This window comes from Cygnus olor, chromosome 1, assembly GCF_009769625.2.
Source record: "Cygnus olor isolate bCygOlo1 chromosome 1, bCygOlo1.pri.v2, whole genome shotgun sequence".
Classification (NCBI taxonomy): Eukaryota; Metazoa; Chordata; class Aves; order Anseriformes; family Anatidae; genus Cygnus; species Cygnus olor.
The window spans coordinates 56,266,588-56,281,994 of record NC_049169.1 but is presented as its reverse complement, the minus strand read 5'-3'; the positions used below and the strand labels follow the sequence as shown (position 1 = coordinate 56,281,994).

The window sequence follows — 15,407 nt, the reverse complement described above, 5'->3', positions numbered from 1 at the left end:
ATCCCACAGTAGCAGGCACAGCCACCCAAAAACCGAACCCCTGCTGGAAGCACAGCCAGCTCCCAGACTCTGTAAGGACGTGGTGATGAGAGAGGGGCTGTTGCGTCGTGACAGCACAACCACATGCACAGTGAGGAAGCTGCCTCGAAGGCAGGGGTAAGACGGGCACCTGCTCCTCACCAAGCACCCACCGGGTGCCAGTGGCTGTGGCAGTCAGGCTGCGTGTGCCTGAAGGGAACATTGCAGGCAACCCCTGAGCACAACATGGCTCCCCATCCTCCCCGCCCATCGACACTCTCGGCGCTCCCCCCTCCCTCCGCCCTCTCCTCCCCGTCGGAGGCGCTCGGCCCTTGTCTCCTTCCCCAAGATGGCGGCGGCGGAGGGAGGCGAGGCGGGAAGCGGCGGCGCGGAGTGAGGCGGCCGCGGCGCCTCCCCCCCCGTCCCCTGCCCCCGGGGCCGCGTCAAGCCGGGGCCCGCTCGGGTGAGAGGGGGGGACGGGAGGGGGAGCGGGGCGGCCGAAGGTGGCGGGGAGGCCCCGGGGAGCGGCCCGGCTGCACGGTGGGGCGGCGGAGGGGTCGATGGTGGGGTCTGCCCCCCCCCCCTCCGGCCGCCCGTGTGTCTCCTGCGGGTCGTGAGGGCATCGCGATGAGGAGAGAGTCGCGACAGGGCTGTGGAGGAACCTGGGAGTGCCGTGGGGGGCGCGGGGGGGCTTGGTCCCGCAGCCGTGGGCGGTGAGGAGGGGGCACACGTTTATAAATAAATCTTATTTTCCTCAAATCATCCGTTCGTGAGGGACTGTCAGCGGCTTTGTGGCGCTGAGCAGTGCCTACAGCAGGCCCCAGACCTGAGCACCATGCGGTAGCATCGACTGTGTTCCCGCTGAACTCCACCAGGCAACAGGGAGCTGAATATCATGAGGTGTTTGCGGGATCTCACTCAGGATTGTAAGCCCACAAGTGGCAAGATAGTTGCTTTTCGATTTTTTTACAGTAAAGAGCAGTGCTGTTGCACACGTACATAAATTCTGCCTACAAATCAATGTGCTTGCCACACACAACGTATAGTAGTCAGAATACTGACTTAAAACATTTTGCGGTGGATGGCTTCCCAAAACCTGAAGAATTCACTTGTATTCTTATGAATTTCAACAGAAACATCTCTGTATTTGTCAGCTTGAATTAGTCGTGAGTTTGTGCTTTCACTTAAGTAACCACCATAAGATGAATGTGTTGTACTTTCTCAACCAATTATTTATTAAACTGGTGTAAATGCAGAGACATAGCATAAGTTTCCTGCTCTCTAGGTATTCAAATGTAACTTAAATGTGGCGGGATTACTGTGAGAGCTAGAAAGAACAAACTTCATGATCTTCGTGGTTGAACCTTCACGTGTGCATGTGCACACATACACAACAACCACACAAAATCAGTCGGGTGCAGTTGCTTTAATCACTTATGAGAGGAGGTCATCTTTTTCATGCTAACCAGTTCACTGCCTGAAAAACAAAAGCAGTTTACTCAGAGGAGTGCAGCAATTCCATACCTATTCCTGCATGCTAGCAACTGTGGAATAGACTGACTCAAACGAGACCTGAAATTTGGGAGCTTGCAGGAGCTTGGATGATGCAGAAGTCCTAGGAGAAAGGAGCGCTTTACTCCGTTTCCTTTCCCAGGCTGACATTCAGAATGGCTGCAGCGGTAGTGTCAGGAAACACATCAGAACGGTGTATGCCTTCATTACAAGATGTGCAACCCTTTAGTTCAAAAGATTTGAAATAATTCTTATATAGCACAATGATTCCTGCCTGCTTTCATCTTTTTCGTTCACTTCATCTGAGATTCAAGGGTTTGGTACTTCTTTTTAAGTATCCCACTGTTTGCTACAGTGGTTTCTGATGAAACGTGTCTTGGACACAAGTTCAGATGAAGTTTTGTTTGTCATGAAAATCAAACAGCTATATTCTCACCCTCTTTCCGTTTTTGTGAATAAATTATTCTAATGATACGGAGATTTTACAGTGAATAGGTGGTCTTGTTATATTGTTATATCTTTAAAAACAACAAACAAAAAAAATCTCCAACTTAATAAAAAAAACAAACACCTGTCAAACCCAAAGGGTGAGTAGGAGCTGAAGAGGAGATAGACTTCTTTCTTTTCCCACTGTCTTCCAGAGAATCTTCTTTTGTTTCAGAGGAAGTTTCCCATTTTACATTGTGGTTCTTCTTTATGGGAGGGTTATTTTCATTCTCTGTTTCTCAGACCTTTTCCTTTAGATGGGAACGGGGGAAGGAGCCCAGACGTGGCAACACATTCTCAGGCTCCTGCAGGACCGCCATGGCTTATGATGACTCCAAGAAGAAAGAAGGTATGACTGCTTCATAATCTCGGAGGGAGTAGCCAAAAAAGGGTGCCCTCTGCAGCCCTTGTCAGGCCACGGTGTCAGAGAGTGGGAAAGGAAGCTAGTCTCCCATGGACCATTGAAGGGTATTGGACCTTAAATTTAATCTGTTCAAGATTTTGCAGGTTCCCAAGCCCTTGACTTCCAGATGCACAGTACTGGGATTAGAGAAGCAGGTGGTATTTCCTAATGCAACCACCATGACTGGGAACTCTGCCACTGCAGCCTTTCTTCTCCCTGGTAGGTCAGTGTGAAATGGGAGACCAGGGGGACTTGAAGATCTTAGAGGCCTTTTCCAACCTAAGCAATTCTAAGATTCTATACAGTAAGTGATGATAACATTTCTAAGTCCAGTTAGGACTTTAGGAAGAAATCAACAAGGATTAGAAACGATATCTTGAGAATTCATGTTATAGCATTAGAGCACTGAGCCCTGTCCCTGCGGTCAGAGATTACAGAATGTTATCTTTCAGTCCCCAGTGCTTTTTGGGTTTTGTGCGTCAATCCATGCCAATGTCCACTCCTGTCTTATTTTGTGCATAGTCAATGTGCCTATTGTTCCTTAATGTGGTATTTCATTTCTTCATTTTTTTCCTCTTTCACATAAATTTTAGAGTTCCTAGAGAGTGACCGAAGTGATGTGGAGCTGGCTACGGTCAGGACACAGCGAGAGAAAAAACGGTCTTACAGGGATCAGCTGCAAGAGGAGGAGAGAATAGCAACACAGGTCAGGAAGCCTTCAGAGAAAAAGTATAAGGTGTAAGAAAGTGTGTAAAGCTTAAGATAAAATGGGATGGAATGTTTCAATGTTCTTTGGTATATAAAAATGCCTGTAGAAAACAGCAAGTACAGGTAATCACGTCCTGAATTGTTCAGTAGCTTTTTTGGGGAAATGGAGGGTGTTAGTCCCAATTTCAAACAATTCTGATTTTTCTGGCCTCTGAAAATAGGGTAGTAGAATCTCATCTTAGCCTTAATATGCAACGGTGTAAGTGCTGAGATAGCATAACTGACTTTTTACACAAAGAAATGGGATTTTTAGAATTTATAGTTGCATTAATAGCCAGCAAGGAATGAATAAAACGTTAACTGATGCACTGTTGTCTTCCTGATTCTGCATACAGCCTGAAACAATAGCTCTTGAGAGGTGTGAACTTGCCCTGTTTGTCTCCTTGGGGCCTTAACTCTGAAATCATGTTGCAACAACTTCATAACTTTCTTCTTTGAGCTAAAATTTCTGCTGTTAGCTCAAAGGTGACCATCTTGTGATTGGTTTTAGTTTTTTAAAATCTGCAGAAGAAGTTCAAGTTTAAAATGGAAATCTTCTGCCATGTAGATGGAATTCTATAGAGGAGCTTCATTTTTAGACCATAAAGCAGTCAAGAAACAAATAATAATAATGGGGTGTCATGGGTTATTTTGGTCAGCTTTCTGGCCCATCGTTTTAATTGTCACTTCTCTGTCCCTTCTTTCACTTCTTTTATCTTCTTCAGCACATTAAATATGAATTGCTTCAAGGCTTGACAGCCTATGCATGCTTAGTTATTTCTTAGCTTTATTAAGAGGTAGTTGTCGATCTTTTATCAACCTATCGGCTGATGTCCGAGTACTGGCTTTCATTGGCCATTTCTTAACACTTTCAAGAGTGCTTTTTCAAGTTTTCTTGTGTAGTGCTCCTCTCACTGGAGGGGAACTCCTTGTAGAGATTTGTCTTTGAATTTCCTTATAGTCCTGTTATGCTGCAGCGTCCACAGGAAGCTTGATGCCAGTTAGTTGTCTGATGTGCTGAAACCAATTCTGACTGTTTTTTGTATTCTCCCACCTATCCATAACCTGCTTTTTGTCTCTTACCTTAAATCTACACTGTGGACTTTGGGAACAGACTATGTTTCCTTTGCTGGTTTAGCTCCTAGAATGAGAATCCTGGTTCACACCTAGGGTTCCTTGGCATCGCAGTAGTACAAATGTCTCTTGATATCTCCCAGAAATTATAATCTATGTGACCAGTCCATGTGAACCTCAAATTATTTCCCTGTTGTTTATCAGCAACTTTTTTTGTTCTTATTCTAGGACAGTGAGCTCTTTCCAGGCACAGAACCTCACAAAAAGAAGAAGAAGCACTCCTCCGATGAGTACGGCTCCAGAGGTAAGACGGCAGTCAGGCAGCGGAAGGGGCTGGCAGATCATGACTTTGAGGAAAAGATGCTGTTAAACCAATGTCATCGAACTTTGTGGTTAGCACTTTATGGGAGAGAATTCCTTGTCCTAAGACAGATTGATGTAGTCAGAAACCTGGTTCTGATCAGGTTTCTGCTGCACCAGGCAGCAAAAGATTAGGGAATGACGTTTTCAAAGACTAGCATAAAAGTTACTGTTGTTAAGGCAGGGATCTTCCATGTCCCTTCTCATGGACAAGTTTTCTAACCCATGCCTTCCCTTTTTGCGTTTGCATTCTTTTTTTGCTTATTATATTATGAGCTGTAATTTTATTTGCAGATAATACTAATTAATTTCTGTAAATTTATAAAAGCAGAATGTGTCAGGTTACACACTGAATGCTTTTGGGTTCAGTTTAAATACAGAAATATTGTTCTCACAATGAAAAACCTGGCCAGGAAATGACAATTCAGCTCATAAAAGCTTAACAGCAGGTTTAAGATTTATTTTTGTCCCGATTCCAAAAGAAGCCACATCTTTGGAATATCTTTATAAACTGAAATTTTGTCATAAGTCTGTTTTTAGAATGAAAAAGCTCATGTTCTCAATTCATTGGTCTCGGCTAAAAGTGATGTGACAACCTTGCACTTGAGATGTAATATTTCAGGTTCAGTAAGATGTATTTTCATCAAAATATGCTGGTTTATGATAGAATACAAAGTTTGATGAAACTTCAGGAACTTTCCCACTCTGTCTTTCTGCATTAAATATTTTGATCAGCTCTGGTGTTACAACTCCCGATTCATATCCATGAGGACACGGTGAGCTGCCTACAAATTTCAGAGACTTTCTTCTTGAGACAGGATGCAGATCAGTTAGCTGTAATAACAAGTTTTGCAAGGTTCCCACTTTGTTTCTTTTGACTAGCGTAGTAATGTCTTTAAGGGAATCATCTTGATGAACATTTCTCTTGACTTTTTCCAGATCTTTCATCTTTGGATCCACCATCAAAGAAGAAGAAAAAAGCAGTTTCAAGCCCATCCTCAGCTGATAAAAACATGGATGTACTCAAGGCTATCACCTCACCTTTGGCCACAAGCTCCAAGTCTTCAAAGAAGACATCCGAAAAATCATCTTATTCTTCCTCTGGCCATTCTGAAAGCAAAAAGGAGCACCACAAGAAGAAATTGAGTGGAAGCAGCGGGGAGCACTCAGTGGATGATGGCAGCTACCACAAAACTAAAAAAATGAAACCTCTATATGTGAACACAGAGACCCTTACTCTTCGTGAACCTGATGGCTTGAAGATGAAGCTTATCCTTTCACCAAAAGAGAAAAGTAGTGCTGCAGATGATGATTCTTTCTCCTACTCTTCAGCACCAGCAGCTGCAAAGAAATCTTCCAAAAAATCATCTCGAGATGAGCAGGGCTCATTCCATCTGGGTCATGAAGTGCAGAGCTTCCAGAAGTCATCCCGGAAGAAGCACAAACCTCCTCCAGACTCACGTCCCCCTTCTGAGAGTTTTGGTGCCGACACATCCGTGTTTTCGGAAGGCCATGGGAGTGAGTATGAGACTTCGGGTGTGGAGGCACCACCAGAATCTGGTTCCTCTTCTGGTGGGGAGTTGGAGGCTGGAGAGCTAGTGATAGATGATTCCTACCGGGAGATCAAGAAGAAGAAGAAGTCAAAAAAAAGTAAGAAAAAAAAGACAAGGAGAAACACAGAGAGAAGAAACATTCTAAATCTAAAAAGAGTTCTGGGCACTCTTCTGTGGCAGTAGCAGAAGTAACAGTGTCACCACCACCTCCTTCCAGTACTCCCTATGTTCTTACTCCACCTCATCCTACTATTTATCACTCAGATGGACAAAGTGAGAGGAGGAGGAAGAAGGAAGAAAAGGAGAAGGAAAAAGCTGAAAAATGGGAAAAAGAAAAGGAAAAGGAACGAGAAAAGGAAAAGGAACGAGAAAAGGAAAAGGAAAGAGAAAGAGAAAAGGAAAAGGAACAAGAAAAGGAAAGAGAAAGAGAAAAGGAACGGGAAAAGGAAAGAGAAAAGGAACGGGAAAAGGAAAAGGAAAGAGAAAAGGAACGGGAAAAGGAAAGAGAAAAGGAACGGGAAAAGGAAAGAGAAAAGGAACGGGAAAAGGAAAAGGAAAGAGAAAAGGAACGAGAAAGGGAAAGAGAAAGGGAAAAAGTAAGGAAAAATTGAAGGGAAAATTGAAATTGGGTGATGGGTAATAGTGAATTACACACTTCATTCCAAAAACTTCTTAAATTGAAGCATAATTAGTAGTAGCATTGATGGTTTCATTGCAGCATGTTTGGCAAAAGTATTTCAGCTACCATGATTTCTGTTCGTAGTAAAAGAAATATAAACCATTGGGTTTTTTTTTGTGACACAGGCAGTCTTTAGCCAGTAAAGGTCCTTTGAAAAGGTTATACTTAATCTGCTTGGTACAGACCATGCCACAACTACATTGTTTTCTAAGGTAACTGGTTCTAACTATTACCAGGTAGAATTTTAGTCTTGTCTGGGAGTCATCTAGTCCATCATCACAGTTCCTGTAAAATAGGAGTTGAACTCTTTAACTTGGAAGAATGAAGTTATTCACCCATTTATTCCTGTATTAAGATAAAGATCTAATTCTTGTAGACTACCACATTCGCACTTTCATCCTGTACTCAGAAATTTGGGTTTCCATGGTTAATGCTCTGAAGTGCAAGTAGGAAAAATTGTAGCTGGAGTGTGTCTGAGATTTCCAGATAACGTAATTATAGCTATGTAAGTGTATAATAGGGTAAAGCGGTTTCTGCCAGATAGACAAGAGTTGCTTTGTAACAGGAAATGGGTGGCCATAGCCCAGATTTGGTCAGCTCTCACTGTGTCCTGTGTGGTAAGTTTTCTCTGATCACAGTCTGGAAGTTGATTGTGCCTCTGCTATCTTAAACGGTTTGTTTTCCTGCAAATATGAAGTGATGCAAGGAATAGAACAAAATGTAGATACAAGAGAACGAAAACTGAACTGTTTTGACAGATCCATCGTAGGTACTGTGAATAGTATGACAGGGGTTTTTTGTTATTTTAATCAATTTTAAGTTCTAAAACTGAGATATATGAACAGCATTAAATGTTGATCGTGGATTTAGAATAGCAAAGGTGGTGGTTTATGAATGAATTGTATTGATAGACTTGTTGCAAGATAAGCTTTATGCTAAAACTGATTCTGGCTGGTTCTTGTGCTTTCATACCCACTAAATTCAGCCAGTAAACGTATGTAACACATGTAAAACTGCCATTTTACCTTCTTGATCTAAGTACAGTATCTTTCGTTAAGTCTGATAAATGCAGAATTACTAATGAAATTGAGTAGGTCCCTTTATAACTAAAAATGTTTGTTTCCTTTTCTTCTTCTGACTAGCCAAAGAAGAAAAACATGTCTGCCTATCAAGTGTTCTGTAAGGAGTATCGTACGAATATTGTGTCTGAGCACCCTAGGATAGGTGAGAAAATAATCTAGCCTTCTCTATTCTTGATTATAAATCAGTCTGATTAATTAACAGGACATACCTTCTCTGTATGATATCAACCTCTTAATTTTTGAGGTAGCAAAAGGACAGAAATGGATTTCATGATTTGCTTTCATTGGATATTAACCAAGCTGTGAATCTGCGTTAAGGAACTGCCTACTCTTCCTTTCTTTTACTTAAAGAGTTGTCTTTGTTGTGTCATTTTTCAGCATGTGTGGTCTTACGGTCTTACATTCCCTGTATCAGGCTGTGGGGTTTTGTTTGTGGTTTTTTTTTTTTTCATTTTAGACAGTAAGGAAAAAATCATTTTCTGGACAGTGTGGAGAGTTCCAGTGGTGGTTGCTTCCTAAATGTGTATGTGTAGGCCAGTTTTTCACACTGTTGACATTCACATAAATTTCCTATGTTCTCACCACAACTTTATTATTTAATTTATTTGAAATATTTTTATTTCTCCTCCTATCAGATTTTGGAGACCTAAGTAAAAAGCTGGCAGAAGTGTGGAAGCAGCTCCCTGAGAAGGATAAACTGGTAAGCATGTGTGAGATATTTTTTTTTTTAATGATTTTTGTAAACTGTGTCCTTAGGTCAGAACATGCTGACAGTAATTCCACCATACCTTAAAAAATATTACCTCTGTCCCCAAAGTATGGAAAAGTGTGTTATCTTGCCCTTGTGGTCATAAAAACATCCATTTTCTTCTCGTGGCATTGCTTCACCACTTAACTGTGTAACATCATTTTGCCTCCAGGTCTTGGCGTCAGGTATGAAAATTACCTAATGCTGTAAATCTCTCTTTTCGTACCGTGGTAACTGCAGGTCTGGAAACAGAAAGCTCAGTATCTGCAGCACAAGCAGAATAAAGCAGAAGCCACCACTGTGAAGCGAAAGGCATCATCTTCAGATGGTGCTCCAAAAATAAAAGGTAATTGTTGCACTTTATATGCTCTACTTGGTTTTTTTTGGAGTGGGGAAGATGGTGTAGACTGTAAAATAATGAACTTCTTGTTCCTCATTCTTACCTGCTTTTTCACAAGTCTTGACATTTAACTCATCGTTACTCAACAACAGTGTTTCTTCAGGAGCGAGAATGACGTCAGCACTCTTCTAAAAGATTTCCTTGTCTAATTAGTAAGATGGTATTGGTTTTAGCACTTCAGGGTTTGAAACATAAAGCAAGAAGAGGCAACACAGAAGTTCTAGTGAGAGTAGCTAGGTGCAAGAGGAAAAAGGGTTGTTCATGGCTTGGCATCTCTGTTTACCAAATCTTCCAAAGCTACCAGATCGCAGACAGCTGAGGTACGTGCTTTGAAGGCAAGTTCTTTCTGTAAAGACAACAGAAGATCCACAGAGCTATTTAAGCATCTCACATCTTTGAGATTTGAACTTCAGAAAGTAAATAGACTTGAAAGTAAAAGAATGAAAGTGGGTAATACGGAATTTTAATTCATGTATTTACAGCTTCTCCACCAGGAGTGATTTCCCCTCAAAAGAAATCCCCCACCAGCACTGTGGTGTTGCCTTCCTCACCAGCCAAAGTCCCTGAGACAGATCCTATAGATGTAGCTGCACATTTACAATTGCTGGGCGAATCTCTGAGCCTCATTGGACACAGACTGCAGGAAACAGAGGTGAGTCTGTAACCAGCAACATCTCAGTGATGTCATATAATTTACACATAGGATCAGGGGGTTACTATTTTGTTTTACTTAAACAGTTAGACAATGCTTTTCTACTAGGAAGAGAAATTACAGGTGGTGTGTCATGCTTCTTTGATGCATTGTTGTTTATTTTCAGCGAAATAAAAAGCGTTGTTTCTCAGTAAACAGTAGGCAGCAAAGAAAGACAGGTCCTTCACTTGCAGCTCTGTGTCCTTGAAGGCAATTGTCCTTGTCTCTACAAACCAATCTTTTCTTACTATATGTTCACCTTGCATCTGGTATTTTCTTGCTGTTTTTTATGATCTCTGGCCCATTTACACTCTCAAGCCTTCTAAGAAAACCATCAGAGAAGGCCATTACCAAGATGTTTTTGCATGTCCTGTTGTTTTCTGGTGGTGTCATGTTCCCAGTGCTTTAAGTAGTGGCTACTGTTGTTTCAACTTACATGGTAATGTAGAAGATGTAGTATTTTCCAGTGTTTTTCTAGTGTTACGCAGTAGTAATTGTACACACACACACAGAGTTTAGAACTCAGCTTAGCCTGTAAGCAGAACACATATTTGGCTCAAATATCAAATGTCAGTGAGTTTTATGGCTAACATGGTCAGCCCATCCCACTATGCTTGCTTGTTTTATCAGCAAGAAAATGAATCTTACTGCATTTCTGCAGTTTCTGGTATGACCTCATTGAGGTCATTCTTCAGAGGAAAAAAATTTGGAGTAAAAATCTCTCCCTTTACAGAACGACACACAAATACATTCCATTTTTGAAGGTATATTGATAACTAAAGTATTTTTACAGACTTAGTATTTCCTTAGGCTTCAATAATAAAACAACTATTGTCTTTAGGACTCAGGTAATTATCATAGTAGATGGTATCAAATGGGGCAAGAAAAACATATTGCAAAAATTGTGGAATTAAGTCATATATAAACCCAACAACTTTCTGACCTTTTATTTTGCTCCCTTTGTTTTTCCTACATCACTATGTTACCTGTTTAATTCTTTTTTTTTTTTTTGAGCCATCAGTCTTTCTGTGAACTCTGACATAGTTTTGTTACTGTGTAAGTAATGGAAGTGGTCGCTCAGGCGTGAGGATACAGCATCTGAGTAAGAATCAATATAGTTGTGAAGGAACTGTATTTTCCAGTAATTGTCCCCATCAATTTTTTCTTTCCTTACTTCCAGGGAATGGTGGCTGTTTCAGGAAGTTTGTCAGTACTTCTGGATTCTATCATCTGTGCTTTGGGCCCATTAACATGTCTGACCACACAACTACCTGAGTTGAATGGCTGCCCTAAGCAAGTTTTGGTGAGTTCCTTGTGGCTATTTTCATTGTAGCCTTGTTAATTTCAGCAGAGTCCAGATAGTTTTCTGATGAATCAATTTTACGATGCAATTACAATTCCAGTGCAATAAGAAAATTGTCTTGGTCATACATTTTTACAGAGGGATATTTCTTGAAATTCCTTAAGATGTTAATGCTGTAGGGTATTGTACAATGTTGTGGTTTGTTTGTTTGATTGTTTTTTTCCCAGTAGAAACTGACTTAATATTTGTTCCATTGGTTGCAGCGTGTGTAGGTCCTGTTTTAGGGACTGAATTGACCCATCTGAATCAAATACAAGCACCTGTACATATACAATTTTTGAAAGTTCTGATTTTCCATTAAAAAAAAGAAGCAACTTCCAGATGCTCTGTGTTCACACATTGTTTTCTTTTGCAACATAAAAAATAACTTGTGATCTCAGTTAGGATTCCTAATGTGACTGAGTAGGGCCTTTCACATGTGTAACCTCATCCAAGGAAAGGAAAATAGTCCGTGTTTTAAGGAACTAGATAACTACAGGTTCTTTTCCACTTTAAATTATACTTGTTATTGAGCCCTGATTTAGTAAGAGCTTGTGACCTCAATGTGGCATGATGTGGACATAGATTAATATGGCAGCAGTAGAAAAGGAGTCTGAAGTCGTACCTCCAACAGGGGGCGCAAATAGGCAGAGGAGAAGAGGAGCAAAAATGAATAAGTATATGGTCTGCAAACATCAAGAGATTGCAAACCTATCTGAACGAGAGAACAACAAAAATGGGGTATGAATTGGCATGTTTTTATAGGACATCCCAAATATTGATTTATTCTGAGAAATGACTGTTAACAACAGCAGCAAATTTGGCAGCTTAGGCTGTGAGCTCCAGCAAACTGGCTGTCTACACAGAAGCTGAGTCAGTGGGGTGTTCCCATCATAAGCCATGGAAAAACATCCTATGCTTTTCTCTTTGCTTGCCAAGTGCATTCAAAGCAAGTGACACCCCTTTTCCACATGACTAATGGTGCTTATCTTGGAAACTTGATCAACTTATTGTTTGTTACAAGGAGCAATGAAGCTTCAGGTGGATTAAGGCACTTACCATTCACTTCTGAAAACTGGTATCCAGGCTTGATAATAAAGAAACTACTCTGATTTTTACAGTCAGACATGTAAAAACTGGTATTCTAAGATGAGATAAAGTTGCCAGGGGTCGTGTTGCATATAGTATGCAATTTATATTTTCAGTCAGTAGGTGGCATTGTTAAATTTTAAAATCACCATCATTAACAGATCCAGCTCCTTTGTTTTCAGCAGTTAAAAGGTATTCCTAAGGTCTTCAGCCATCCAGCCACAGATGTGAAGTTACTGAAATGCTGCATTTGAAGAACATACAGATAGTAAACTGCTGCCTTTTGTTTTCTGATACGCAAAAAAGGACTCCTAGTCTCAGAAGTTTGTTACAAGTAGTAGTGAAAACTGGAAAGCAATTCTTTTTCTCTGACACCCTACAAGTTGGTGTTTTTGAGGGTTTTTCTCTGATATACTGCAGAATTTCTTAAAGGACTTGTGAGTGTAAAGTCAGGTTTAAAGTCAGTTTTGTTGTTGTTGTTTTTACATTCTACAACATTGATTGCTTTACGTAAGTCCTTTACCACATCTTCCCAGTGGTTGATGAGATATAGTCCATGTGGCTTCTTTCAAATCCAAAGACAGAGAGTAGGGTTCATTAGGAGGAAGTCACTTGAGGAAAGCCTTGAGCATTTTCTTTATTTCTAGGTGCTTCCAAATACGGAGGCTACCTTTATGTTTAGTTAAGTTTCCAAAAACGTGAAAATAAGTCTAGCCGCCGGGGGGCTAGTGGTGACTAGACAGTTTTGTTGTCTCACAATACAGTAACTTGTAAGACAAATGTATGTGTGTGTAGTACACTGATCTATGTCATTTTTTTAAGGATTTTGAGTCATTACCTGACATTAAAACATTGAATTTCTTTTCCCAGTCAAACACACTAGACAACATCGCCTACATCATGCCTGGACTTTGATGGGAAAAGATCCTGGGATTTACTCAACTTCTGTGTAACTGACCTGTGTACATATGCACTACACCGGCACTCCCAAAGGACTCTGTGTGTAGGGTTTTAAATTTTTTTAACTGTACAGTATACACATAGGATTGTAACTGTCTTATTTTTTTGAAAAGTTGTGAAGTTAAGGTGAGAGAACAGATCTTCGCCGGTGGATGAAATGTCATCCTAAAAGTATCTGTATGAAGAATTCAGAAAGGTTTTGAGATACTAGCCTTAAATTCAGATCCTTTAGTGGGGGAAGCAGCCAGAGAATGGACTTCTCAATATAAGGAGGGACACATCACCATGAGAGTAGTCATAGAAACAACCCAGAGAGGTTGTTGAATCTCCATCCTTGATGATATTCAAATACTGAGTGAGCGGCCTTCTGTAGTTGGACTTTCTTTAGAAGCAGGGGTTGGACAAGACGACCTCCTGATACCCTTTCCAGTGTAAAGTATTCTTTATATTCTATGGGCACGTAGAGAAGGTAATGTAGGTTGGACCAAGAAATAGAATTGAACTCTTCACCTGCCCTTTTTTTTTTTTTTTTAATTTAAAATCCGCTTGAGGGGAAAGCTGGAGAGTTGATCAAAGATGCAGAGAGCTCTCCCTCTTGGTCACATCTTCTTAACCCCCCCCTCTTTGGTCAGTAATAACTAAAAGTTGTCAGTGTCAGCTTACTGGTCTGGTAGCTGGCGTTTGTCATGAAGTTGAAGATGACAGAGAATTTAATCTTTTCTTGTCGACTTGCATCCAAATCATCATTAGCACCGATTTATCAACAGACTTCATTGGCTTGAGAGGATGCACCTCCTGCTGATTTTTCCAGGGCATGGTCAGCCTGTTTTGATGGAGAAGAGAGCGATAGCAGATGGGAAAAACTTGGATCGCTTCTGCCCATCTTGCCCCTGGTTTGTGAACAGACAACCTTGGTTTCTGAGTTTGCTGATCCCCCATCCCTTTCACCAGCAGTATTGAAAGAGCCATGGTGCTGCTGTGAGACATTGACTAATGACCAATTTGAAGCAGTTGCAGCCGACCAAGGTACCTGTGAGTGGATAGGACTGATCCCCCTTCTTTCTAGCCACATACTTGGTGTTTGGTTTTCCGTTCCTCTAGAAGAGGAGCTGCAGGAGAGCATTTGATTTTCATATAGGCATTTCTGTGTCTGTATGTATGTGTATGTGGTGTGCATATCATATGTATTTAACTTTTACCGATATCTGTAACAGATTTTAATTTATCCTGTATATTACTGTGTACATATATATATATATATATACACGTAATTTAAAAGCAAAAATCCCTCCCTCTACCAACGGTGTGTGGAAGATACCAAGTCTGCCTCACCACTTCCTGCAGGAATCAGATGTGTGTACAGTAGTAAGCAGTGGCATTGTATGGGGGAAATACCAGAAAGATTTTGGCTGTAGAAACTGGTTATCTTGAGAAGCTAGGTAGAACAGATGAAATATAATTTGACTTCAGGATATTCAGCCTTATAGCATAACAAATTTAGAATGACAGAAGAGCATTCATTTTTCCTTCCACTTCGAAGTCTAGATTGCCTTTTTCAGGGCAGTTGAGATTGAACTGACCCTTTTTATGGCTGAGCCCTAGTCTTAAAAAATTAAATCCTCAGGTGTGTGGGAGGATGTTTCTCCCCATTCCTCTTTACCGTATTTTCCCCAGCTGTGCTCGTACAAGGTACTCTGTCTCTTACAGAGCTTTTCTCATTTCAGTGTTAGGCTTTCTCAATCAGTTAGCGGAAGAGGCAGAAGCTTCTCACACCACCATCCACGTTCTCAACCCAAGCCTCAGACCAGAGCATCCGTGTTTTCACAGTATGTGACTAATCCCAGCGAGCCTGGAGTTGGAGAGGGCCCAGGAGGGAGGCGGTCTGCTGCTGCTTCTCATCCCGGCCCCTACCGAAGGATTCTGCTGCAAGGCAACCGGCTCTTCCCAGCCCTCGGCAGCTGAGAGCTTTGGGTACACGGTAAAAATCTGCTCTACGAGGACCGGAGGGGGATCGGCTTCAGCTTTGTCATCTCTACAGTGGAAAACCTTTCCTCGAAGAGCTTGAAAACCTAACCCACACCCCCCCCCCCGTCCCGTGTTTGTACGTGAGATTTGTACACTTTGTATCTCGTGCTGTTCAGTACCAGCGGGAAGGTTTGCCCGCGCCTCGCCGCTTTTATACTTTTGTGCTCCCGTTCCCAACGGCCCCTTTTTGTACCGTTCCGACAATATATTTTTGTTACACACCCGCAGCGCTGCCGTC

The 15,407-nt window shown here is 41.4% G+C and overlaps 1 protein-coding gene across 1 annotated transcript; it reads left to right on the top strand.

The window, feature by feature from the left end:
• Nucleotides 1-322: 322 nt before the first annotated feature.
• On the top strand, nt 323-15,390 carry HMGXB4 (HMG-box containing 4). Its single transcript, XM_040544925.1, is given in 12 exon segments — nt 323-481; nt 2,260-2,365; nt 3,013-3,125; nt 4,469-4,544; nt 5,540-6,253; nt 6,256-6,483; nt 7,973-8,056; nt 8,550-8,614; nt 8,903-9,008; nt 9,545-9,714; nt 10,934-11,056; nt 13,055-15,390. Coding segments are annotated over 11 exon segments (1,755 nt in total). The 5' UTR covers nt 323-481; nt 2,260-2,334; the 3' UTR covers nt 13,100-15,390.
• The last annotated feature ends 17 nt before the right edge of the window (nt 15,391-15,407 follow it).